Genomic DNA, 27467 nt, shown 5'->3' on the forward strand with positions numbered 1-27467 from the left:
CAGTTGACTCAGATGCCCCCATCCTGTCGCGTACACCCTGAAACACGCAAAGTGCAGACTTGCACCTCATCAGGAGCAGCCGTAGAATTACATGGCTAACAAGCTGCTGCGCGCCACAGCCTCCGATTTTAAAATGCGGAGTTATGTGCGTAACAGTTGGCTCTGCCCTAGAATGCCCATGCCCTATCCCATTTTTATTTTTTTGCTCATACACACGCATTTAGGCACATAAATTGCGGCTTTAAAAATTCACGTTGCTCATGCATGCCCCACTTTATTCGCGTACCTTTTGCGCGCGCAACACTTTTTTGAAATTCACCTTTCAGCAAGTAGCTTATGGGCAGGGGTACTTGTCCAGAGACAAACAGAAACCCAGTTGGTGGGTGAGAGGTTGCCAGAAGAAAAGTGCAGGTGCAGGCAAGGCCTGTGCAATGTTTGCTGGGACCCTCAAGTGGCCAAGCATTTAAGCCCTGGTGGCATGCAGGAATTGCATAGGCTCTGCGGCGAGTCAAGCCCCGGGACGCATTTAAGTCCCGGGGCTTCGCAAGGGGGGGTGCCGGGGGCATGGTGCTGGCCCAGGGGCATGGTCAAGGCCTCCGGACCAGCCCCTGGGTCGGGTGATGGCGCACCAGCAGCCCACTGGCACGTGCAGAGTTACGCCTGCCTCCGCCAGGCGTAACTTTCCCAATAAAGGTAGGGGGAAGGTTTACATAGGGCCGGGGGTGTGGGGGGTGGGTTAGGGAGGGGAAGGTGCGGGGGGGGGGGGGTGGAAGGAACAGTCGGCGCGCGCAGGTTGCACAAATGTGCACCCCTTGGATTTTATAAAATACGCGCGTATCTTATAAAATCCGGCGTACTTTTGTTCATGCCTGGTGCGCAAACAAAAGTATGCACGTGCGTAGATTTATAAAATCTACCCCAGTATGTTTGTGCACTCATGTGTACTCCTAAGGAGAGGTATACATGTGAGATGCACCAACAGAGGGTAAAAAGAGAAGGAGAGCATCATGTGTAGAAAGTTGGCTCTAGGATATAATAAACAGAGGAGGCATAACCCCTTATTTCTAGTGAGGAATTGACAGAAAATAATTAAAACTCCTAACTCTGATGGGAAGAGACGTTACAGCTGTTACCTCTCTTGGGAAATAAAGAGAGTGGAAACCAGAGATCCTTGACTGATGGACTCCCTAGGATACTACTTGTTGGGAGGAGGTATCCAGGAGTTTATAGGACTAATGTGCTGGGAGATAGGAGAAAACCACAGTGTGATCTATGGATGGTCAGATATTAGTTGTCATCTTGATTTAACTAATTGGATTGCAGTAAAGTAGAAATTGCTCAGTACTAGAAAAAGACTTTGGTATACTTATGTGGAATCTGAAGAGGGGTTGAGGGCTGAGGCATGCATTGTCCCTGGTCATTCTGTTATTTTTCCACAGCAGGGGAGAAAATGTTTATCCATCCATTAGCACATTAAATGGACTATAAATAAACTGCAAATGCCTTTTTTCTGTAAAACTCTGCTTCTATGATTGTTTGTCGAGAACAGTTTGGGGGACTATCAGTCTGTGCTGCTGAGAATTATTCAAAGACAGAAGTACCATTTACCTGTTCCCACCAGTAGGACTTGAAGTATGGTCTTTCCCCCCTTATGGAGATGCATATTATAGCCCTTTTCATGCATCATAGAAATCTCTGTTTTCAATTTTCAGAGAGGCAAATATTTATTGGCTCTGGTTAGTAGTGTAAGCCCTGTTTTCAAGAGGATATCTCCAATTATGTCCCTCTAGCGACACTTTTGAAAATAAGGCCAATTTCTAAACCTGATGAAGAAATAAGATGCCACAAGTCCCTCACTGGGGGGGTACATGGTATATTTATGTCTGCTTTTCAAATGGAAACATAAAATGAATTCCTGGAATTGTATCTGTTTGGAATGTTTGCAGGATATCCTCGTCTATACCTCTGAGACGACATGTCTTAGGTACTTCACTGATCTTCTCCTGGAGAAGGGCAAGCCAGTCATGCTGGTGGGCAATGCAGGAGTAGGGAAAACCGTATTTGTGGGAGATAGATTGTCAGCACTCTCTGAGGACCACATGGTGTCTAAAGTTCCATTCAATTATTATACCACCTCAGCGGTGCTGCAAAGTAAGTGCAGAAAACCTAAGGTTTGTAATATTTCCCCCTGACTGATTTTAGTTACCAGAATAAAACAGAAGATTCTTGCATATGCCTTTAAGTTTCCTGTCTGGTATGCTTTCCTGGGCTAAGTACTATATGTGATAATTTATTTATATTTTGCCTTTCGGCACTTCAAAGCGGATTATATTCAATTTCATTTTAAGTTGAACCTTTCAATAAAATAGGATCCCATATCACTTTGCATTTAGCACTTTGGAGCTATCCATAATACTGCATTACAGTTTTAGAAAGGACAAAAGGGATATTGCTGTCTACCAAGAGAAATAAAAGAATGCACCCTCCATACTGTAAGAACAATTAGACGTATGTTGGCTTTTTTGCCCTTTGCACAATATTCTGGTCACAAATTGCTTATGCCACTAAGTACAAGATGGAGGCGCCCAGTAATTGAAAAGTAGCATTTTAATGCTGACTTGCTGGTAAACTAATGTAGCCCCTGCCCCTGTCAGCTCCTGGGCACAGAAGCTTACTCGCAAGGTCTCGGACCATGCAAGGTGCCATGACCTTCTGAATTTCATGCACAAGGGGGAAAGATTTATTTTTCCAAGGTCCTTATAACTTTCCTCACTCTGGGACTCTTCTGCGCTCAGTCCAGTCACTTCAGCAAAAAATCATCAGGCTGACACTCAGATCTGTTATTCAAAAATAGACTTCAGTAGTAATATGAGCAGGTAAGAAAAGTCCAGAAAAATAGTTCACAACAAATAATCCTCTTTCAAAGCAAAAAGCACTTTACAGAATGCAACAGTTAGTAAACATTTTGAGACAGGAGCCCCTCCTTGCCTTTTTGATAGCAGGCTATGTCTCTGGTCTCTCTCTTATCAGCCCCAACTCAGGAAGCTCTGAACTCTTTGTCAGTCAGGCACTCCTTTAGATCTTCCCCTGGCATCCCTCTGATGCTCCAAAAGAATAATACCTTCTTCTGTGGCTCTTCAGACATCCAGATACACTTCTATTCAGAATCCACTGGAGTCCAGGACTTTACCCCTTCAGGACTCCTGAATTTCCTCCTCTCTCCAGGCACCCCTTGGCCCAGTAGAGAGCTCCTTCCTCCTGGTCCCATCACTGTGGAGGGATAGACCCATCCTCCAGAAGGATAGATACTCTCTCACTCACTCACCCAGCCCTGTGCTAAGACTGACTTTCCATTAATCCCCCTGTGTCACATGGGCCCAGGAGTTGTTATCTTAAATGACCACTCCCAGTGGGGAGTGGTATATCTCCCTATCCCCACCTGCGGGCAGGCATCACACACAGGGGCAAGGTCGGTTGAGATCTCTGACTCACACTGCTGTCATGGCAGGCCATATGAGGCCACTGATGCTATAAAGATAAAGGGCAACCATCGTTTGTAAGGGTCAGATTTTGGCACCCTCTTAATTTTATTATTAGCATTCAAGTCAGAATAAGACACTTGTCCAGTTACTCCGTTATTGTTTAACTGTGACTGTATTTTTAATGTTGTTTGCTTTGTGCACTAAATGTGATGTACCCCTTACTGGTGGTTGCCCTTAACTGTCATGGCCACAGTGGTCTCAGAATACCTGGTGTGTCAGTATTTAGAATCAGTGGTCTCAACAGATCCCACTCCTGTTAGTGAGGTCAGTGAAGGTGAGAGTATGTTGGGGGGGGGGGGGGGAGAGAGGGTTAAATTCCCCAAAGAGAGAAGGGTCTTCGTTTTAATAAAACTTCTGCACTCATGTGATGGGTACTCAATGCATAATTAAACTCTGGAATTTGTTGACGGCAGATGTGGTAAAAGCTGTCAGTGTAGCTGGATTTTAAAAAGTTTTCGACAAGTTCCTGGAAGAAAAGTTCATAAACAATTATTAAGGTGGACTTGGGGAAATCCACTGCTTGCCCTGGGCTAAGCAGCATGGAATCTATTGAACTTAGGAATCCTGCCAGGTACTTGCGCCTGGATTGCCCACTGTTGGAAACAGAATGTTGGGCTTGATGGATCTTAGGTCTGACTTAGTATGGCAAATCTTGTGTTCCTATCCAGGAGTCTGGGGAAGTCCGAGTCAGAAGAAGCCAGTCTGCCATCGACAGTTTAAGGGTGCCACCTCCCCATGGAGTGCTGCTAGTGGAGTCTTACTTTGTATAGGAAAATTACCTGCAGTGGGACCTTCTCACAACTGAGGGCAGTCTAGAGAAAAGAATTCCTGTCTAGTGAAGGGGACTGAAACCTCAGGGAGGAGTACCCAGTATTTCCAGGAAGGAGAAGGGGGTCCTAGAATTCAACAGGGAGAACCCTAACACATCTGAAGAGAAGAGGTTACCAGAAAGCAGATCTGTTGGAAATTCTTTATCTGACTTGGGAGACATTTTTAGAAACGTGTTTACTGAGAAGGGATTTTGTTCCTACTGGGAGCTACCCATCTGAGTAAGGAAATATAAGGAGCTCATGGCTGAAGGAGGAGTCAGCCAGAAGCTCCCCGAAGTTTGAGAAGCTGCTGAGAAAAAAAGAGAGCTGATTTAAAAGCAGGGGACCTGGAGGATTCAAGAAAGGATAGTTCCTTTCTCATGGAGCTGACCTGTTTCAGAGGGCAGTTGTTATAGCTACTGAAATTGACAGACTATTTTTTGTGCTGTTTTGGACTTTTGTTGCGGATTGGTGCATGAGCTATTGGTATATCATTGCTATCTTTTACTTTGTTTAACCTGTCATCAGTGCCAGTGAAGAACTTCTATTTTGAACAACAGCTTTGGATTCTGTGGTGATTTTTGTGCTTTTGACTGGACTGATGAGCAGAAGAACCCCAGTGAGGAGAAACCCTAAGGGCCTTGTAGAAGCGGCTTCTTTGCCCCTGTGTGGAAACCCTGAAAAGGTCATGACCATGAGCCTTTGTGTCCAGGACCACATAGGGACAAGGGGCTACAGTGATATGCATTCTATGGCTGCCTCTTCAAACCACTTAATTCTCTTTGAATTATCAGCTGTTGTTACATACAGAGAAAGGGAACAAAAGTTATCAGAGCTGATGAGACACAAACTAGGATTCTTCAGTTTGGAGAAAGTATTCAGGGGAGATACAAAGAAAGTTTTACAATTGTGAATGGTGTGGGGAACTATTATTTACCTTGTCACAAGATGCAAAAACTAGGGGACTCCTAGTGAAACTGTCCAGGAGAATGTTTAAAATAAACAAAAGGAATTGAAGTACTTCATGCAACACAACTTAACTGCTGGAACTCATTGCCAGGTGATGCCATGGAGTCAAATATAACTGTATTCAAAAGTGACTAGGCGAGTTTGTGGAAGATGGATCAACTATAGGCTATTTAACATAGCAGTCAGGGAGGCCGTCCCAGGATCAGTGCATCCCTAAACCATGAACAGTGCTACATATGCCTCAAAGTGCCTCCTCAAAGTGCATGCTGCTTGCCACTGTTTAAGAAAAGATGCTGGCCTAGATCTGACTCGCTTTGGCAGTTCTTGCATTAATTCTTTTAGTAAATGTTATTTTTCTCTTTAGTATATCTGCTGTTTCTATAGCAAGTTTTGTGTGCTCATTTGTAAAATTCAGATATTAATAATCTTGTATTTTTATGAATCTTTTATTCTGTATATATACAAATATCTGGTCAGTCTTTTTATAATGCTGGTTTATAATATATATGGTGCACCTGCATGCTTTAGATATTTTGATATATGTGGTATATGGGTATATAAAATGTATTTTTTATATTTGTATTTATATTTTATATTATATATAATATATTGTATTTATATATGTTATATTAAATTCTTATTAAAAACCATATTTGTCAATATTGTATTTGAGTACAATTTTCCTCTCATCATATATATTATGTCGATATGAATATTTGAGAGGAGTCAATTATACCTTTGTTGTATATCTTTCAAGGGCACACAAAAATAGTTTATACTGGGGTTGTCTTTACTGGTACTTGCCTCCTCTTGCTAGTTTTACCCAAGGGTGAATGTTTTCTGTAGGGGGGGAGCTGATGCTGATGGCCCAGACAGTAGTGTGAGTCTTTCAAGAGTGTGTGTCTGTTTATCAGATGACGTGCTGTTGAACTGGGACAAATGAGCTGGACACTGAACAGGGTGTTCAATTAACAGTGTACTGGTTCTGTAGCAAGTTAAATCAATATCCAGTCATCCATAAACTGAAATTACAGCGGAGTGTCCTCTTCTGTCTGTGTAAGTGTCTCTAGCTCAGGTTCCTCAGGAGATTCATACCACTCCTGGGCTGAGTGTGTAAAAGGCCCAATCTCTGGAGGTAAATTCCTACTCTGCACAGGATCCCCTTACAACATGGAGTAATCTTACTTGAGTCTACAGTTGTTTTTTCTTTCACCCAGCTTGTGCCTTTGTCCCTGGGGAGACTTCAGTGGTGGCTCTCCAGTTCTGGTCATCTTCCTTCTTTCTCCAAAGTCAGTTCTGATGATCTTCCAGAGGGAAAGGTCTGTAGATGTAAAAGATCTGGCTATGTAGCCCAGTCTCCATGACAGAAACCTCCTCTCAAGCGAAAAGTAGAAGTCCTTCAAACAACTGTATTAAACCCTCAGGGGTGCTACTGTTACTGCAGTCCTCCTCAAACCTAGAAGGGAGCAGCAGGTCTTCAGTATCTCGGCCTCCAGATCTGGGGGGTGGCCATCTCCAGTAGGAACCCAGGCTGTATTCCAATAAAAACAACTCTCAATGAGAAAATCTTCTTAAATAAAGTCTCTTTTCTAAAGCTGAGGGAGGTCTTTAACAAGCAAGGACTTTCCTCCAAAAATACACTAGGTGAAGGGGCTAGGCCTCGCTCTTCAAAAGCTGAACTCAAATTCCAACCTAACCTTCTCCTATCTCCTACGTATAAACAAAGGATCCACCCACTTCAAGTTGCCTCTGAGGGAAATGCTGATAAGTGGTATCTCCTTTTAGCTAGCTAATTTCTAGAGTAGGGACTTAGGGCCAACCAGTGGCTGACCAGGAGGTCACCACATATTTTTTATATCAACATCTCCTCCCAGTCTATCTCAGCCCATTCATTGCAGTGATAGCTGTTGACCACGGGCCACAAACTGGTTCTCTCCTGAACCTGGCTAAATTAGATCCCAAGTCTGGCTCCTAGTGGTCACCATTGAATGATGGCTGAGACTTCTTCTCTTGCCCCAGCTCCTAACAAGGGTTGTGAATGCTTCCTCCATAGCATCCTCGGCCTACGTAGGGAGAAGTGTTCTGGCTCAGGAACTAAATCTAGATCTTCTGCATGGCAGTGTGTTGTACTTGCCACTAAACCACCAGGGTCAGCTTTACCTTGTTGAAAGCATTAAGATTATTGTAAACCTCTTTTCTTAACTATTCCTAGCACTATTGCAATTTATTGTAACCAGGAATCAAATAACTTTTCAGGGATTCTTGAGAAACCTCTGGAGAAAAAAGCTGGCCGTAACTATGGTCCTTTAGGAAACAAAAAACTGGTTTATTTTCTTGATGACATGAACATGCCTGAAGTAGATATGTATGGAACAGTCCAGCCCCACACTCTGATACGAGAGCACATAGATTATGGACACTGGTAAGATACATGTGAAATTTTATTCTAAATCAACCTTTGATTATTTTAGATGTTACTGTAAAGCCATGGTAAACTTAACAAGATTGGAAAGGTGTATGCTAGGGAGTTCAAAAAACTTCCAAAGGCATTCTTTACACTGTATGAGAGAGACATGGGGAAGCAATGTTTATGTATATGAGCAAGAGTGAGACTTTGTTTTGTATATGTGTGAGAGAGAGAGACAAAGGCCAAGAGTTATGAATGGTTTTGTCCAAAAGGGAGGCTTTGTGTAGTTGACACTCTGTGTGAGAGAGAGAGGCTGTGTGTGTTTGAAACTGAGGCATTGTGTATGTGTGAGAACTTGAATTTGAGGCATTACGTGTGTGTGAGAGCTTGAATTTGTATGTGTTGATGACAGATGGTGTCTTGGTATGGCTAGTGTTGTCAGAAGTGGGGGGGGGGGAGGGGATAAGAGGAAGTCTGTGTAGATCCTTGCTGATTTTAGTTAATAAACTTTTTTTTTTTCAAATTACATGTGTAATTTTCTGCCATTCATCAATTTACATACATAAGGTTCATGGCATAGGAAAAACGTGTGCTTCTGGGCTTATGTGGAAATGAACTCCATCTTGCTGCAACCCATATGGTTGATGTATGGATCTATTTTTCTGATGCCATGGAACCTAAAATGCATAATCTGGAAAGCTGCGTGTATATGTTGAAAAAGGACATGGATGGAAATTGGCATCAACATATAAGGTGTTCTGCATTTCAGTAAAATGAATAATTGAAAGAGAAGTTTTTATAAAATATTGGCTGATTCCAATCAATATGATTAGTTGAAGCACAATATGATAATTTCTTAAAATTTTACAAAGTTAAATGTTTAGAATTTTAGAGGATTTTAATTTTTATTGAAAATATATAATGCAAACAGCAGAGATTTTTAATAACAGTCCAACATTTACCGTTATTAATATACAATTTGGGATAGTGTCCCAGGCTTCCTCTTTAGCTTTTGGTTCCTTTATATGCAGCATTAACATCTATTAAATAAATGGGGTCATATTCTATAAGCCAGTTACTTGTCCCATATATTCAGCAGGGTAAACTTCCCACTTGAATATACTTGCCTAAATTTATCCGGCTATATGTTGCTGGATAATAAAAAAAACCCTAAATGGCAATGTTTGAATATAACCAGTTAGGTTTTTTTTTTTTTAGTTATCCAGCCTTCTGCAGCCGGATCAATTCCTGCTTAACCAGATATCTTCAAAAGATAACTATTTAAGTAAGCTGACAAAAAATTTTAAAAAAGAGAAATAAAGTGGCTTTTGACAAGATTTCTCCACCCCCACCCTGTCCCCCTTGTTTCATCAATGGCCCAGCTCTCACCTCATATCCCCTCATAAATGTTTTAATAGTTCTGTAGCAGAATATCAAGAACACCCAACCTCTCCTTCCTCTGTTTCCTTAAATACAGCAAAGCCATATCCTAACCTGGACCCTCCCTCCACCCACCTATCTATCCTTCTTAGGGTTTGAATTTGAACAATCATCTTCTGAATGTAACTGGTAGAAACTCTCTGCCCTGCTTCATACTGAAATGAACGCCGAGATATTCCAGCGTCTGAGATGGCTGAAAGCTGCTCTTGGCCAGGTTCACCACCCAACCTAGATCTTGCACTAAGGAACCACCTTGCGAGAAGCCAGGAGACTCTCTTCTATGCTCTTGGTCTGAATCAACCAGTCATCCAGGTACGGATGAACCAGGAAGCTGTCCTTGCGCAAGGATGCCACTATCACCACCATGATCTTGGAGAAAGTCCTGGGTGCAGTAGCCAGCCCAAAGGGCAAGGCCTGAGACTGATAATGACGTCCCAGAACTGCAAGCTGCAGGAACCACTGATGCTCCCTGTGAATGGGAATATGCATATATGCCTCAGTCAGGTCCAGAGACGTGAGAAATTTCCCTGATTGCGCTCCATAATAATGGCAGTACAGAGTTTCCATTCAGTCCATTTGGAAATGAGTTACCCGTAAATGTCAATTGACACCTTTGAGATCCAGGATGAGCTGAAAGGACCCCTCCTTTTTGGGTTTGACAAAATAATTGGAAAAGCAGCCCATATTTTCTTGTGATTCGGGAACAGTAATCAAGGCCTTCAAAGTCAACAGCCTCCATAAGGTAGTCTCCACTGCCACCCTGTTCTGTAGAGAGTTACAGGGAGAGACCATAAAGGCATCCGGAGGAATGCAAAGAAACTCTAGAGCATAGCCATCTCTTACCACTTACAGGACCCACTTGTTCGACATAGTCTGAACCAACTTCTAATAAAAGCAAGTTAGATGCCTGCCTGTCTCCTGCACCACCGGTGAGTCCACATACCTTCATTGTGAAGATCAAGCCCATAACCTTCCGAGGCTTTCTGGGCTTGAAAGGACTGCGATCTACCTAAGGGACGAGGTCTCTGAGCAGTCACTCCCCTATAAAGAAGAAAATGCCTGTAATCTCTAGAGCACCCTCTTGTCCCAAAAGGATGTGATGCTGGCTTTGTATCCTCCAGGAAATGAGGGACCTGGGATTCCCCCCTCCCCCCACCATCTATTTGCATTTCCTCCAACGCACTGCCGAATAAAAGAAAATCCTTAAAGAGTAATTTTGTGAGATTGGACTTAGAAATTGTGACCACTGACCAGTTTCGCAGCCACATCTTGGAAATTGTGTCCACTGACCAGTTTCGCAGCCACATCTGACACCTAGCCGCTATCACGGAAGCCACCCCTCTGGCGGCAGTTTGAGCAAGGTCACATCCCACATCAGTTAAGAAGGCAGCTCCAGGTTCCATTACCTCTCTGCCAGCCAACCCCGCTCCCTCAGCCTCTGAGCCACCAGGGAGCAACAAGAAGTAATTTGCAAGTTCATTGCCATGGCTTGAAAAGCTTGCTTAAGGATAGTCTCAATTCTCCTATCCTGTGCATTCTTTAGAGCTGCCCCTCCTTCCTCTGGAATGGTGGTCCACTTGATAAAAACACACCAGCATATCCACCTTTGGGAAATGTAACTGTTCCCTTGCCTTCATATCCAAGGGGTACAGACCTGCTAAAGTGCACCCCCCCTTTAAGGTTTTCCTTTGGAGCACTCCATTCAAGGTCAGTCAACTCTTGAATTGCCTCTAGAATGGGAAAATAACATGACACTTTGTGTAGGATGACAAATATGGGGCCCTTTTTTTGCACACCTGTAGAGTCACCCCCATCCACACCAAGTGTCTTCTGAGTCTGAGATAACAGACTCGGCAATTCATCTCTGAGAAAGAAATGGAGCAGCATCTTATGTGGCTCTAAATCTGGGGGAATTTCCCCCGCTTCCAGAGGGGAAAAACCCAAATTTCCATCAGAGCCATCTGACATATACTCATCCACATCCTCCTGAACATCGCCAGGGATGCTTTACCATGGCGCTTGCCCACTGTGGAACTCCCAGCACGTGAACCTGATTTAGGAGAAATCCTTGTATCCGTTGTGTGACTCTACAGAAAAGTGTGTAGACTCTGGAAAATTCCACCCAAGAAAAGGAGGATGGGTCTACATCAGGCTCCAAGTGCTTAAATTGGACAGTCTCCAATAGAAGAGGCCCCCCCCCCCCCCCAAGATGACCCTATCATTGGGGAGGATGAAGAAGGGGACACCTCCATTTTGTCCCACTCCCCTCTCTCCGAGGGGATGGACCAACTTCAGCAAAATCAGTAGGAGGCACTGACACAGACTCGCAGAAAGCCCTGGCTGTGTTGCCCTTATATGGCAAGCCACACAGATCACAAGGTGCTTAGACTTCTTTGTCACTGGTGCCATACTTCCCCCACCTAAAAATAAGGTACCCGCACAAATGCATGCTCACCGGAAGGCAGTAGGAGTACGTTCACAGGAAACCCGGCTGGGGCCTTATGTGCACAAGTAGCACATAAGGCCCTGTGCATGTGTGCACAGATGTCACCACACCGGTGAGAATACATGCATGTACTCGCATGGGAAAAATCGCCACCTTGGCCTACTTCGCGGCTGGAGAAACCAATCCTGAGAGCAGGGCCTAGCCAAAGGCTGCTCAACCTGCCAAGCCCACACAGACGTCTCACCTCACTAAACTTTCCAGAGAAGTGAGAGGGAGTAAGGGGAAAAGATGCCAACCAACACTCTGGGAATAAGACCCAGTAAGGAAAGGAATAAGGGAAATAAAACTTCCCTACTCTCTCTCTTCCTTTAGTTATTTTTTTAAAACTTTCCTTTACCTAAGCTCAACCCTCTCTGGATGAGAGCATAAATGAGTCTCCAGCTCGGGGGGGGGGGGGGGGGGAGAGGGCAAAAGCCTTCATTGTTGAGCCTCCCTCGTCTTCCAACCACTTGTATTTTTTTCTTTTCTTTCTTTCTTTTTTTTTTTTTTAAAGTCCCTGCCTGACTAGGCTGCTGGACTCAAGATACTCAACTGAAAGAGGGACCCACTGGTGTCATCTCAGGAGCTCAAGTGATGCTTCCATTTTCTTTTTCTTTACAACAAGCAGTCCCCAGTAGGGAGATGCATGACCACCATCTGCTGAAGATGGAGAATATTGATGGGTTGTTGTTTTGGCAGGGCTATATGTCCATAACATCAGATTTACTCTGTCTCCATCTGCTGGTAGAGGTGTATATCCCGCTTATGTGGCTCGGTCTTCTTGCACGCAGATAGGCATGTAATTTAACCATGCCTATCCTTTGATAATCTTTGTAAGCACCTAATATACCATTTGTGGAAAGCAATAAAGCACACAAGAAATGCGAATATATATATACCAACAATCAAAAAATAAGGGTTCTGCAATAGACAAAAACATTTTCATGCAAAACTGCATTGAGCCCACAGTGTCAGCAAACTAATCGCTGTGCCCTGGTATATATGGACCACCCGGTCTTATCATTCATTCACTAAGGCTCAGTTCGACGAATTTTCAATTTTTGTTTAGAAAATATTTTTCAAAGCAAATAAAATTAGAAAAAAGATCAACAGTGTCAATCAAAATTAGTGTAAAGCCCAACAATGGCCGTGATTTTGTGGGTAATGCTTCTTCAGTAACTATATAGCTGTCATTTTAACTGATTCCAAATTCAGTAGACTTTTGGAACAGATGTTCAGGTCTTGAAGGAAACGTTCAAGGAAGGATATTTTCTCTAATTTTATTTGCCGCCTCCTTTTCAAAGACTCTGAATCGGATGAATCACCACCTTTTGCATATGACGAATGCATGCTTTCACCACTTCCCATTTTCTTTCTTGCTTTTAGTTTCTGCTATATCCTGCTGCCTTGCCCCCTCCTCTGACCTTAGTGCTTCCCATTCTCCTCTCTCCATCTCATCTTGTACAGTAGCCGCTTCTGCTCCAGAATACTGGGATCCCTGTGTTTGCCATTGCCTTGAACCCAAATTGATTCACCTTCTAAAGACATCTGAGCAGAGGATCCAGCAGTCTGCCTCTTTGGCTGTGATCTATGCCAAGCTTCATGGTGTGATGGCTTGGCCTCTTCATCACTCCCTGCTGCCATGGCTCCATGCTTTGCATAGTGAAGGAAAGGCATAGCCCCATCTACCCACTACCACAGCAAGCAGCCATGCACCTTTGATCTCTCCACTAGCCAGCTGGGGCAGAGACAGGGGGAGGGGGACAGCCATAAGATCTACCCAGCCTGCTGCCCCTAAAACCAAGGAATGCCACCTCAGAGGGCACCTGCTCCTCATGCTGGGACCATAAAGTCTGGTTATCCAACCCCCACCACCCCTGGCACACACACCCACATGAGTAAAGAAAGGAAAACATATCAGCTAATCCAACTTCTCCACTGCAAGTAGGCCCAACAACCTCTGGAGCTGAACATTGCTCATAATGCTGCTGGGCATGGTGCTCTCCTGCCATGGCGCTACCCCCATAGAGGCCATGGGCCTCAGTCAGAATAGGCCATGTTCTTTGTAAACTGCTTAGAATATTGGGATAATGAGGCATAGAAATTTTATAAATAAATGTATTAGGTTAGTCAAGTAAAATGGTGTCATCTCTTTGCTGACTAGTAACCTTTCCTTCTGTATATTTTAGTGGATTAACCCAATGGCTATGTTACTTTAGACTGAAATGTGCAACTTGAATTTTGATCAGCCGGGATTAAAGGATGAAATCATATTCTATCCTTACCGTAACTTGGTAGAAAAAAAAAATATTGTAAAGGGTGTAACAATATGGTATTTTTCTGCTTTCATTTTGATCTGAATTTTTTGCTTATCTTAGGTATGATAGGCAGAAATTAACGTTAAAAGAGATTCGTAATTGCCAGTACATAGCCTGTATGAATCCAACTGCTGGAAGTTTCACTATTAACCCTCGCCTGCAGGTAAAATATGGAGTGGTTTTTTTTGTTGTGCAGCAAACCTATTAAATATTTTCATAATTTTTAAAAAGAATATTTAGAATCATACTGTTCACTGAAATTGACAAACCTCAATGGTAATTAGTTTGAATTGCCTGTTTTTGTTTCTCAGCATATGTAATTAGCATGAGTTTAACTGGAATACTGTCTTATTCTTGGAGGATAATAGCTTTTATCACTTTGTACTCAGAGACATTTTACAGTGTTTGCAGTGAACTTCCCATCATCTGATGCCCTTGAATCCATCTACAGCAAGATTCTTAGTCTCCACTTCCAACAGAATACATTCAGTCCATCGGTGGTAAAGAGTGGTCCAGCCATGATACAGGCAGCAATATGGCTGCATAAGAAGATGGTTCAAAATTTTTTACCTACGGCTATTAAATTCCATTACATCTTCAATCTGAGAGACCTCTCTGGTATCTTCCAGGTACAGTTATCATGTCCGTTATAGTTTTACAAAAATAAAATATCCATTTTATACAATTAGACCTCCAAAATAGATTTAAAAAAACATTTTTTATTTTATTTAGAACATACGATATGCCATACTGGGTCAGACCAAGGGTCCATCAAGCCCAGTATCCTGTGTCTTACAGTGGCCAATCAAGTCACAAGTACCTCTAGTACCCACTTTCCACCTTCCTCCCTATTTCTCCAAGGCAGTTTCAAACCCATGGCCCTTGGCACTTGTTATTTGTTACTGCCCAAGCTAAAGTCTCAAGTGATTTATACAAAATTTTCTCATAGGAACACAGAGTAAGGGACATTCCTTTTGGACATCAACTCCTCTGTGATATTGCTATATCAACGCCAGTAGGACCTTTTTTGTATTTTATTTCTTACCTTGTATTTTCAGGATTTTGATTACATTTACAGAACCAAAACTAACATAAAATAATGTATTAAAACTCTGGGGATATGCATATGTGCTCTATTTCTAACAACAGTTGGAAAAATGTATGATTTCTTTATTAAAATACATGAGACTATAAAGCACTCCTCTTAGTGTGAATGTATTTCAGACTATAGACCTAGTGAAAGTAGAGTTGATTACCAGAAACAGGTGTTCTCCAAGGACAGCAGGATTTAGTCCTCAAACATGGCTGACATCATCGAATGGAGCCTCGGTCAGGATTTTGATCTCAAATATTCCTTAACTTTCAAATATGCCCTACTGAGCATGTGCAGCTGTAGTTATGACCCTGGCCCCTAGGCAGAGTGCCTCAGTCCATGATATAGCTCATACATGGAGAAACCAACTTCCAGGGAAGGTGGGTGGGTTTTGTGAGGGTTAACATCCTGCTATCCTTGGAGAACCCTGTACTGGTAAGCAACTCTTTCACCGAGGACAAGCAGGATGGTAGTCCTCACACATGGGTGATTCCCAAGCTATAGGATGTCCAAGCAGGACAAAGCAGGAAACTGCACAGTGCTGAAAGCACCACCTCTCCCTTTTGCCTGAGAGGTAGCCATCTCACACAGGAGTCTAGGCAGGAAAAGAGTTGGGTTATACAAAAAGAAAACCAGACTGAGACACAAAACCCTGATGTGTAGCAGTGGCACCTAAGGCAGGGAAGTGATGTGATTGCCAGCAAGAAGAATACTCTACATCATGGAAAACATTACAAGATTGGTTTTGGATCAGTTAACCCTGACAATAACAGTAGATCTAGAATCTCCTGGATACAGGAAACAGTCTAAAGATGTAAACAAGAGAAGGACTCTTGGTCGAAGACCGTATAATTTCCTTTGGTGTTACATGACAACCGAAAACCCAACTGGGGCCTGAGAGCTCCCCAGAAAGAAACTGTGGTCCACTGGCAACTGAAGGACAGAATGCATCTGCAGAAGTGTTCCCATGTGTGACTGATGGGCACAATGGGCAAAGAAACCCAAGCAATGCTTGGAAGAATAATCAACAATGCAGGGTCTTTGACAGACCATACATGCCAAAGTTCCAGAAATTGCTGACCATGCAGGATAGCACCAAGAGTTTCAGGGGATTAAAAGCAATCCCTGAATGGGATTGCTAGTCCAAACCCACGAGCAGGGAGATAAGTTAGGCCTGAAATTCACCCATACTGTGCCCTGTCAAGGGCAGGGCTATCCATCCTGTTTACAGGATAATTCAGGTGAGCAGGAAGGCATTTTGGATAACCTTGTGAAGTGAGAAGAGCTAAAGGCAGTAGTGGCGAGAACATGAAAAAATATAGGGGAAAAGTGGTGTATCTTTCCCTGCAGGTATACACTAAGATATATCACGCATGCCCTAGCGTTTTTTTTCTCCTCCCTCGACATTCCAGTTAGAAGTCAGAAGGAGCAAAGAACACAAGGAGGCAGACTACTGGACTACAGGTTTAAGAACAAGTCATTAGATTGTATATCCCAACCCCAAGTGAATAACTCACTGCCAAGATAGAGCCCTCAGCCTGCTTGGAACAGCTGAAACTGAGGGTGAATCCCCCAGGGAAGAAATCTGGAAACACTCCACCAAGAGACAGGAAGCCAGCATGCTGCAAGTGCAAACCCCTGTTTAACAGGATTTCCTCACTAGAGATGTGAATCGTGTCCTCGATCGTCTTAACGATCGATTTCGGCTGGGAGGGGGAGGGAATCGTATTGTTGCCGTTTGGGTGTAAACTATCGTGAAAAATCGTTAAAATCGTGAGCCGGCACACTAAACCCCCCTAAAACCCACCCCGACCCTTTAAATTAAATCCCCCACCCTCCCGAACCCCCCCCCAAATGCTTTAAATTACCTGGGGATCCGGCGGTGGTCCAGAACAGCGGCGGTCCGGAACGGCCCCCTCAATAGAATCGTGTTGTCTTCAGCCGGCGCCATTTTTCAAAATGGCTGCCGCAAAATGGCGGCGGCCATAGACAAAAATGATTCGACGGAGGAGGTCGTTCCGGGCCCCCGCTGGACTTTTGGCAAGTCTTGTGGGGGTCAGGAGGCCCCCCCCAAGCTGGCCAAAAGTTTCCTGGGAGTCCAGCGGGGTTCCGGGAGCGATTTCTTGCCGCGAATCGTTTTCGTACGGAAAATGGCGCCGGCAGGAGATCGAGTGCAGGTCGTTCAGCGGCGGTCCGGAACCCCCGCTGAACGACCTCCTGCAGTCGATCTCCTGCCGGCGCCATTTTCCGTACGAAAACGATTTGCGGCAAGAAATCGCTCCCAGAACCCCGCTGGACTCCCAGGAAACTTTTGGCCAGCTTGGGGGGGCCTCCTGACCCCCCACAAGACTTGCCAAAAGTCCAGCGGGGGTCCGGAACGACCTCCTCCGTCGAATCGTTTTTGTCTATGGCCGCCGCCATTTTGCGGCGGCCATTTTGAAAAATGGCGCCGGCTGAAGACAACACGATTCTATTGAGGGGGCCGTTCCGGACCGCCGCCGTTCTGGACCACCGCCGGATCCCCAGGTAATTTAAAGCATTGGGGGGGGGTTCGGGAGGGTGGGGGATTTAATTTAAAGGGTCGGGGGTGGGTTTTAGGGGTTTTAGTGTGCCGGTTTTCCTGCCCTCCCCCTTCCCCCTTCCCCCGATTTACGATTTTTTAACGATAAATCGGGGGAATTGGTATTGTATTGTGGCCCTAACGATTTTTTGACGATTTAAAATATATCGGACGATATTTTAAATCGTCAAAAAACGATTCACATCCCTATTCCTCACTGGCATGGAAATCTTAAGGGTATCCGGGCAGGATCAGTGTGAACTCAGAACAGACTGCCCCCACAAACTTGACTTAGGTATTAATTCCTCTGCCATGATTACATATACTTCCCCCAAGGAAGCACACAGTCCAATAAAATGGAGCAACAGTTGCATGAACCCAGGACTCCTCTGTCTACCATCAGGGTTATCCCTAAAATGGGGATGTATAGCTTGCAAGCCACTGCAACAAAACAGTAGCATCTCTATTGTGGGGTCCCTTGACCCCCAGCTCCCTCAGCAATGGATATGGCAATAGGCTGAAAGGCATACTTGCCAATTAGATGGACTAGAACCCTCCTCACTGAGGTAGGGTCCTGCAGGAAATAATGATTGGGAATAGTGGTTTTCCATGAAAAACACCCATTGAGCTCAGCAGGTATCAAAGGTGACTCCTGGATAGGAGAAACCCTTAATCTTCACTGGGGGAGCTACCACAAAGAGGAAACTCCTAGTATGATGGGGAAACCAAATCTGGAATGGCTCCCTCGCTAACTAGACTGTTTAGCTTGGAGATGGCTGAGGGGGGATATGATAGAGGTGTTTAAAATCATGAGAGGTCTAGAATGGGTTAATGTGACTCAGTTATTTACTCTTTTGGATAATAGAAAGACTAGGGGGCACTCCATGAAGTTAGCATGTGGCACATTTAAAACTAATTGGAGAAAGTTCTTTTTTACTCATCGCACAATTAAACTCTGCAATTTGTTGCCAGAGGATGTGGTTAGTGCAGTTAGTGTAACTGGGTTTAAAAAAGGATTGGATAAGTTCTTGGAGGAGAAGTCCATTACCTGCTATTAATTAAGTTGACTTAGAAAATAGCCACTGCTATTACTAGCATCAGTGGCAAAGGATCTTCTTGATGTTTGGGTACTTTCCAGGTTCTTATGGCCTGGATTGGCCACAGTTGGAAACAGGATGCTGGGCTTGATGGGACCCAGTATGGCATGTTCTTATAAGCATCCGTTTTCCTAATGCACAGCCATGGGTTAGGAATATGGACGCTCATTAATTGAGCATCCGTATTCCTGACCTGACCACCAGCGACACTTTTTTTTTTTTTCTATTCTTTTTAGGTTATTCCAACTTAATATTACCACAATATTAAGTCTGAGGAACTACAGAAAAATAGTATTTTCTAGGGATGTGCATTTGTTTGCAACGAAATAGGAAATAAAGATGATATTTCCTATTTCTTTGCGTTTCGGGGGCCTGACGAAACGATAGGAAAACCCACAGTTTCAAGTGGTTAACTTATCGTTTTTTGGGGGGGAGAATGGGCACAATAAAAAAAACAAAAAACCACAAACCCACCCCAACCCTTCAAATTTAATTAATTGCAACCCCCCACCCTCCCGACCCCCAAGACTTGCCTAAACCTCCCCCCCCCCCCCCAAGACTTACCGAAAGTTCCTGGTGGTCCAGTGATTTCCTGGGAGCGATCCCTCTCTCAGGCCGTCGGCTGCCACTAATCAAAATGGTGCGGATGGCCCTTTGCCCTTACCATGTGACAGGGGATATCAGTGCCATTGGTCGGCCCCTGTCATATGGTAGGAGCAATGGATGGCCCATGCCATTTTTTAAGATGGCGCCGGCCGTCCATTAATCCTACCCAGTGACAGAGTCCGGCCAATGGCACCGATAGCCCCTGTCACATGGTAAGGGCAAAGGGCCATCGGCGCCATTTTGATTACTGGCAGCCAATGGCCCGAGAGCAGGAGATCACTCCCGGGACCCCCGCTGGACCACCAGGGACTTTCGGCAAGTTTTTGAGGGGTCGGGAGGGTGGGAGGGTTGTAATTAATTAAATTTGAAGGGTTGGAGCGGGTTTTTTTCCAGGGTAGCCAAAATAAAATCGGCCCAAACCGCAGGAAAACAAAATTTCCCACACCGGGCCGATAACGAAGGCGAACCAAAAGGTTCGGTGAATCACATCTCTAGTATTTTCTGCTTTTCTGTAAATCTTTGGGGCTCCTCAAGAATTAATGGTCGCTCTGGGGCAGATGTTAATTTTTGAGAGTAACAGTGTGCATGTTGGGCGCATGTTGTTTTTTTGCAGCGGGGTAATAGCTAATAGCCTCATTACTATTAGCTTTGTGCCTGTTTGGACATGCATTTTGGACTCGCTAATCCCCTTATTGCATGTCCAAAATGTGCATCCAAGCCCGGGTAAAGTCATGCACTCAGCCACGCGCACTGTATTACATCGGCCTGAATATTTTAAAAAGACCACATTTACAATAAATAGTTATAAAAGACAATGCAGATGTACAATGATGCTTCTAGAGCAGTAGTTGCCAGGAAAATATTTCTTATGGCCATATGTGCAGCCACAGCAGCTTACTGTAGGATGCATTTCTTTAACCCTCACTGTAACCTACGCTAGACATCCCATCTCTCCCCCTCATTTTTTTCCTGTCTTTCCCACTACATGCCTGTTCTCGTAAACCACATGCCATATCTCGTAAACCTTTCATTTCTCCCCCTCCCTCCCTCCCTCACCCCTCCCCCACCGCCCGGTAGACCCTTTACCTATGGTCCTTCCCTCAGTGGGGTCTTTAGTCCTTCCTTCCCACTCTTGATCTTCAAGCTGTTGAAGGGGCGGCCAAGAGTGGCACCAGACAGAGAGGCGGGGGAGTGGCATAAGCAAGCTTGTATGTGGCTGCATCATTGGGGTGGCACTTTCTTCTCTAACCAGCTGTGCCGTTACAGGAGGACTCTTCCACCCCTCCCCCCAATCCATCAGCTTGGCAGCCGTATCATCATTGGATCTCTGCCCTCCCCACAGTCTGCCTGGGGTATTATATAGGCAGGTGGATAGTTCTGCTAATCTTTATCCTTCCCTTCTTCCCCTTATCTCGGGTTCTTTTGTTCCCCTTCTGCAAAGACTTAGAACATTTGTTACATACCCCTGTACCCCCACTGGATCCCTACTACAACTACCTACTTTCCCCAGCATGTCTCTACTACCACCTGCTTGCTCAACCTCAAGGCTACACAGGCTACCATTGCTGCCACCTTCTTCTCCTTCCTGGACCCTTGTGATCAATAATGCAAGTTTCCTTTTTTCTCTTGACCTGTGAGGGCCTCACATGAGCTGCTGATCCTGGCCACATTCTTGACCCCCGCCCCCCCACAGGCAGCTGCTTGCTGTGTTTCTTCCTGGTCCCATGTAGCTCCTATCTCTCTCCATCTTCTTTCCATTGGTTGCAGCCAAACTCTCCTGCTGAGCTTGAGAATCTGTTTTAGAGATAGTAAAACACTAATGTAAATAAGGTGGTAGGGTTACATTTATTTATTTATTTTGTCTAACTTTTTTATACCGACATTCATGGGAACATCATGCTGGTTTACAATATAACTGAAAAAGACGGAGAGTACAAAAAACAGGGAGTGGGAAAGGGGAGCAGTAGTGAAGAGAGGAGAAAGAGCGGAAGCAGAGAAGGAAGGCCATAAGGAAGTAGGTAAATAGGAACAGTTCCTGGGAGAGGAGGTACAGGCAGGGATAACCATATAGGCACAAAATAAGGCCATATTATATATACAAATAATTAACACTTTACAGACTATACACTCTGAGGGAAATAGGACATCGCAAGCAAAAAATTATACAAACATTTTGGGCAGACAATGCAAAGGGAGTAAGGCGGGGATAACAATATTAAGAACAAAAGTCAAATGATGCAAGGTATAGACTCAGGGGACTAAGAAATGGCAGGCAAAAATTATACATTAAACAATAAACAACCTTGAGGAGGAGTACAGTAGATAGGGCATGGACTAAGTTTGGTCCGAGTCTGGGTAAGCCAGTTTAAAGAGCCAGGTCTTAATTCCTTTTTTGAATTTGCGCAGACATGGTTCTAATCGGAGTTCCGTGGGCAGGGTGTTCCAGAGGGAGGGGCCGGCGATGGAAAGGGCTCTTTCTCTGGTGGAGGCATAGTGTGCGGTTTTAAGGGAGGGGGTATAGAGAGTTCCTGCGAGGGTGTTTCTGGTGGGACAATTGGATGAGCAGAAGTGTGGCGCATCCTTGAGCCAAGAGTGATTGTGATTGTACAGGAAGTTATATGAAGGATGGTGAGGGTTTTGTATCTTATGCGGGAGGAAATGGGTAACCAATAGGGATGTGAATCGTTTTTTGACGATTTAAAAAAATCATCAGATAATTTTTAAATCGTCAAAAATCGTTAGTCGCGATACAATAGAAATTCCCCCAATTTATCGTGAAAAATCGTAACTCGGGGGAGGGCAGGAAAACCGGCACACCAAAACAACCCCTAAACCCACCCCGAACCTTTAAAACAAATCCCCCACCCTTCCAAACCCCCCCCCAAAATGTTTTAAATTACCTGGTGGTCCAGTGGGGGGGTCCTGGTGCGATCTCCCGCTCTCGGGCCATCGGCGCTATTTTGGCTGCCACTAATATAAATGGTGCCGATGGCCCGATTAAAAAAAAAAAAAAACCCACCCGACCCTTTAAAATTACCCCCTTAGCCTCCCCCACTCTCCCGCCCCCCCCCCAAACTTTTTACACATACCTGGTGGTCCAGGGGGACCGCGGGCAGCGATCTTCCATTCCCAGGCCATCAGCTGCGCTAAAAAAAAATGGCGCCGATGGCCCTTTGCCCTTACCATGTGACAGGGCAAAGGTAGCGCCGGTGCCATTTTGAATATTGGTAATATGACCCCAGTGCAGGAGATCACTCCCGGACCCCCAGGGACTTTTGGCCAGCTTGGGGGGGCCTCCTGACCCCCACAAGACTTGCCAAAAGTCCAGCGGGGGTCTGGGAGCGACCTCCAGCACTCGGGCCATATTGCCAGTATTCAAAATGGCGCCGGCGCTACCTTTGCCCTGTCACATGGTAAGGGCAAAGGGCCATCGGCGCCATTTTTTTTAGCGCAGCTGATGGCCTGGGAATGGGAGATCGCTGCCCGCGGCCCCCCTGGACCACCAGGTATGTGTAAAAAGTTTTGGGGTGGGGGTCGGGAGAGTGGGTGAGGCTAAGGGGGTAATTTTAAAGGGTCAGGTGGGAGTTTTTTTTATCGGCGCAGGCCTCACTAAAAAAAATTAGTGATGTGAATTGGAATCGGAACCGATCCCAATTCACATTTCTAACGATCAGATTTCCCCCTCCCTTCCAGCCGAACCCGATCGTTAAAACGATTGGGCACACGATTCGCATCCCTAGTAACCAATGAAGGTCCTTTAGAATGGGGGTGATGTGGTCACCTTTGCGGGTATTTGTTAGAATCCTAGCCATGGCATTCTGCAACATTTGCAGGGGTTTAATAGTAGAAAAGGGGAGACCCAATAAGGAGTTGCAATAATCCAATTTTGATAATATAGTCGTCTGAAGTACTGTGCGGAAGTCAAACCTGTTTCAGAGAAAACTTTCTGTAGGTCCTTCTACTGAATTTCCAAAGGAGGCATAAGGTTAAACAATACAGTTTGTGAGGAGGAAGAGGAGACAATTTGAGCCTCTGTAACATGAAAAGTATCACACTTTCATTAGTAGCTCTTAATGTGCCACAATGTGACAAATGCAAAAATGTATTGTGCCTTTTAGGGACTATTATTCGCCACGCCTGAGTGTGTGAAGCAACCCTCTGATCTTATCCGCCTGTGGCTTCATGAATCTTCTCGCATTTATGGAGACAAACTAGTGGAATTGAAAGACTTTGAATTCTTTCAGAGAGTGCTGCTCGACACTGCACACAAGTATTTTGAAGTAAGGATATGTCTGAAACTGTGAAAAAAGCTTTTTGGCTTGCATGAATAATATAATTAAATAAGAACATATGATCATTTGCAACACACAGAAAATATTTTAAGAGATAGAAATGACATGCTAGACTGAAGTTCTTTCAAAACCTTCATTGATTTAATGGTTTTTTGCTAGAAATATTTTCCTGTGGGACTTTGCACGAATTAGCAAAGAAAGAGCAAGCTTTGTTTTAAAGTAGCATTTCAGCTTACCTTTTTAATGTTATTTATTTAATCATATTTGGCAAATACATATTTATCCAAAAACATTCTGGGAGAGGTACAAAGTAACAACAGCATAGATAACAATAAAACAAATGAATAAACAAACAAAATATATCAGAAAATACTAAAAAAAAAAAAAATACATAAAGAACATTGACCCAAAACCTACAGAAAGACATCAGAAAAAAAGACCATATTAAACAGTTTCATAAAGTGCAAACAATTGATGGCCAGATGAGCTGCAGTAGATGAGTTGTTCTAGATATGAGGGAGCAATATTAGAAAAAGCACATTTCCTAGTACAGTATGTCTATGCAACAGAAAAGTCATACTGCCTGATGCTCAAATCTAAATCAGCACCTGGGCTTTGTTCTCAGCATCGTGCAAGTGACACCATGTAGGATCTCCTTTCTGAGAAAACATGTAATCATGCATGACACTTCTTCCTAACTACAGCTTGAGCCTTGGAGTGTGGTAATTAATGAGCAGTATGCAGGACACAGATAGCTGGGCCCTACTTAGTGTGGCACTCCGTACACAGCACATCATCACTTAGCCGGATAAGTTATCCAGCTAAGTGGCGATATTCAGCCTTAAACGGATAACTTATTTGGCTAAGTAAGATCTGCTCATTAGCAGGTCTAGACTTGGATAAGGCTTAGCCATCTAAGTAGTGATTTGTCTGGGAATATTCAGCAGCATAGCCCTGCTGCTGAATATCCCATCTAAGTAGGCCGGATATGTCTATGTGGCTAACTTAGCTGAACAATTAGGTTTTCAATATTGACCTCTCTGTAATTGCAGCTAATAACAAATCAAGCAATAGGATTTAGAATTAACTGGAGATAGAAAATAAATATAGATGGTAACCTAATTAAAAAGGAACTACAAAAGTCAGGTCTAGTAGTAATTAATGCATGAATAATGTGATAAAATTCACCTTATGCAGGAAAGGGCGGAGGTAAACCTTCACATCTGACAAGGGATGCTGTCATTCCCCCTTTAGCAGGTGAACCTTAATAACTTTTTCTGTTTCTGGTTCTAAAACTTTGCCCTTTTAGGGCATTGTCACAAACAGCCCACTTTACAAAATTTCTAAAGGACACGTCATTATATTAAATGGTTTGGTTTCTGTAGATGAAACGTCATGGATGTCATTTTGAGGCTATATTTTCAATAAAAATTGAACAGCATGGTTGGACGTCATCTGTCAGCAGAAGCTGCCTGCCACTAGCTTACATTGGTACCTATAAGCAGTGAAGCACTACCTGTCTCTCTTCAGCCTTTATTTTGAGTAAGGTCTTTTAGTCACCACCCCTCAAAACCAGTTTCTCTCTTACCAGTCATCACCCATACCAGTCTCTCTCTCACCAGACATCCTCACACCAGTCTCTTTCTCTTTTACCAGTCACTTCCCCTCACACCAGTCTCTCGCCATCACCAGAGGCATCCCCCATACCTGTCTCTCTCTCATAGTCAACTCCACACCAGTCTCTTTTGCTTGCTCTCACTAGTCACTCCTCCCTCACACTAGTCTCTGATTTTGTTTCTCATTAGTCATCCCCTACACCAATCTTTCTCTCACACCAGTCAGTCCTCCTCACACCAGTTTCTCTCTCCCCAGTCACCCCCACACCTGTCTTTTTCTCTTTCTCCAGTCACCCCACCCACCAGTCTCTCAATTGTAACCCCAATCCATTCTTTCTCTCTCTCCTCACTAACCCCCCCAACCAGTATCCCCATCTCTATCTCCCCTGTCCCCCCAACCAGTCTTTCACTGTCACCAGGCCCCCTCTCTCATTTCTCACCCCATTCTAGTCTCTCTCTCACTCACCAGTCACCCTAACCAATCTCTCTCACTCTTACTAGTCACCCTCATACCAGTCGTTCATTCTCTTACCAGTCACCCCAACACCACTCTCCCTCTTTCATCAGTCACCCTCTAACACCTGTCTCTCTCTTTCACCAGTCATCCCAACTACAGTCTGTCTCTCTCTCACCTGTCACACCACACACCAGTCTCTGTCTCTCAGCACTCATATCCAACATCAGTCCCTCTCTCACCAATCAGTCCCACTCAAGTTTCTCTCACCATTCACCCTAACCAGTCTCTCACCTGTCACCCCACACACCAGTTCCTCTCTCTCACCAGTCATCCCTCACTCCAGTCTCTCTCAACAGTCACCCTCACTAGTCTCGCACTCTCTCACCAGTCACCCCCAAAGATAGTATGATATTCCTTCCAGTAACCAATCAATGACAGCAAATCATAACCCACAAAAATTTTATTTTCATTGCTGCCTGCCCAGTGCCACAAGTGCACCACTGCTGCACTGTCTAGTATATGTAGAAAAAGTGTTGTACTTAAATTTATAATTTAGAAATGAAAACTGGCACTGTGCCATGTGTGGCAGTGTGCACCTACCACCAGATATTAATGTAAACTGGAGCTCTTACTGAGGTCAATGGGTCATAGGCCAGTGGTCAGAGGGCAGAGGCCAGGTCACAAAATGAAAGAAACCTAGAATATTAAAATTTCACACTAAGGGGAAAGCAGACATTTGTTAGATTAATGACAAAGCACTGCAGGAGTTATTGTGTAAGACTATACTGCTACTATGTTGTATAGTACAGAGCCTATGTACTAATGCACTACCTTGCAGGCCTAATACCTTCCAGGACTGACACTATCTAAATCAAACTAATCACCAATTATTAATACAGTATTAATTAATTTGAAATCTCAAAAATGTATTAGTTGCTACCTCTCTCAAAAGAACAAAGAGCTATGCTGATGTCTCCTCTGTTCACCCAAAGCAAAGCATCAGACAACCAGAGCCCCCCTTAATATATCTGCACTCGCGTTAAATTAGCAAAAAGAAAAAAAAAGAAATGCAGCCACATAACTGCAGAATCAAAATTGTTATCAATTACCATGTACCTCTTTAAAGAATGAAGCAGGATTGGGTGATTCAATGTATGTATAACCCAAAATTCCAGAGCTCCTTTCCTAAAAAGAACATAGTTTGGCACATTGAAAATATGCACCTGCATTGCATGCTTGTGCTGACTAGAATTTGATGCTATTATTACTTGTTTGATTACACTTAAAACCAGGGAGGTGGTACCTCCCCCTCCCCCCACCCCATACACACACACAAACTACCTTGCAACCATGGCAACACAAATAAATAACTAAAGAGACAGCCAATGAGCATGCAGAACCATAGCTCTAGCTAATAAACTGCTCCCCCTTTTGACACTTTAAATCTATTTGTAATATTTTCAGTTAGTGTTTACAAAATCCAGTTAGTGCACACTAAGTTTTCCCATGAAACTAAAGAATCCCCCAAATTTTGGCGTTTTCTTTCATTTTGCGGTATTGACAAAATGGAACATAATAGACAAGGTTATTGACATTGGACGGGTCCCCTCCAGGATCCCACAACTTTTTTTGGCCTCCACAATGTCTAAATGTTGAGAACACCTGGAAGGTGTCCCAGCCCTCCTTTTGAGTCCCCTGAAAACCAATCTGGATTCTTGGGGACAGGGCCATGTAGCAGACTATCTTTAGATTGAAGTTGGCTTTGTGATCCATCAT

The 27467-nt window shown here is 44.1% G+C and overlaps 1 protein-coding gene across 1 annotated transcript in view; it reads left to right on the plus strand.

Annotated features, from left to right (window-relative positions):
* DNAH11 (dynein axonemal heavy chain 11) overlaps positions 1-27467 on the plus strand; it is a 725796-nt gene that overhangs the window by 391110 nt on the left and 307219 nt on the right. Inside the window, exons 46-50 of the mRNA XM_029589065.1 lie at positions 1947-2151; positions 7577-7742; positions 14031-14133; positions 14360-14599; positions 23445-23606. Of these exons, the coding sequence (XP_029444925.1) occupies positions 1947-2151; positions 7577-7742; positions 14031-14133; positions 14360-14599; positions 23445-23606 (876 nt within the window). The remainder of the gene's footprint in view (positions 1-1946; positions 2152-7576; positions 7743-14030; positions 14134-14359; positions 14600-23444; positions 23607-27467) is intronic.

The sequence above is a fragment of the Rhinatrema bivittatum genome, chromosome 2, assembly GCF_901001135.1.
Source record: "Rhinatrema bivittatum chromosome 2, aRhiBiv1.1, whole genome shotgun sequence".
NCBI classification, from domain to species: Eukaryota; Metazoa; Chordata; class Amphibia; order Gymnophiona; family Rhinatrematidae; genus Rhinatrema; species Rhinatrema bivittatum.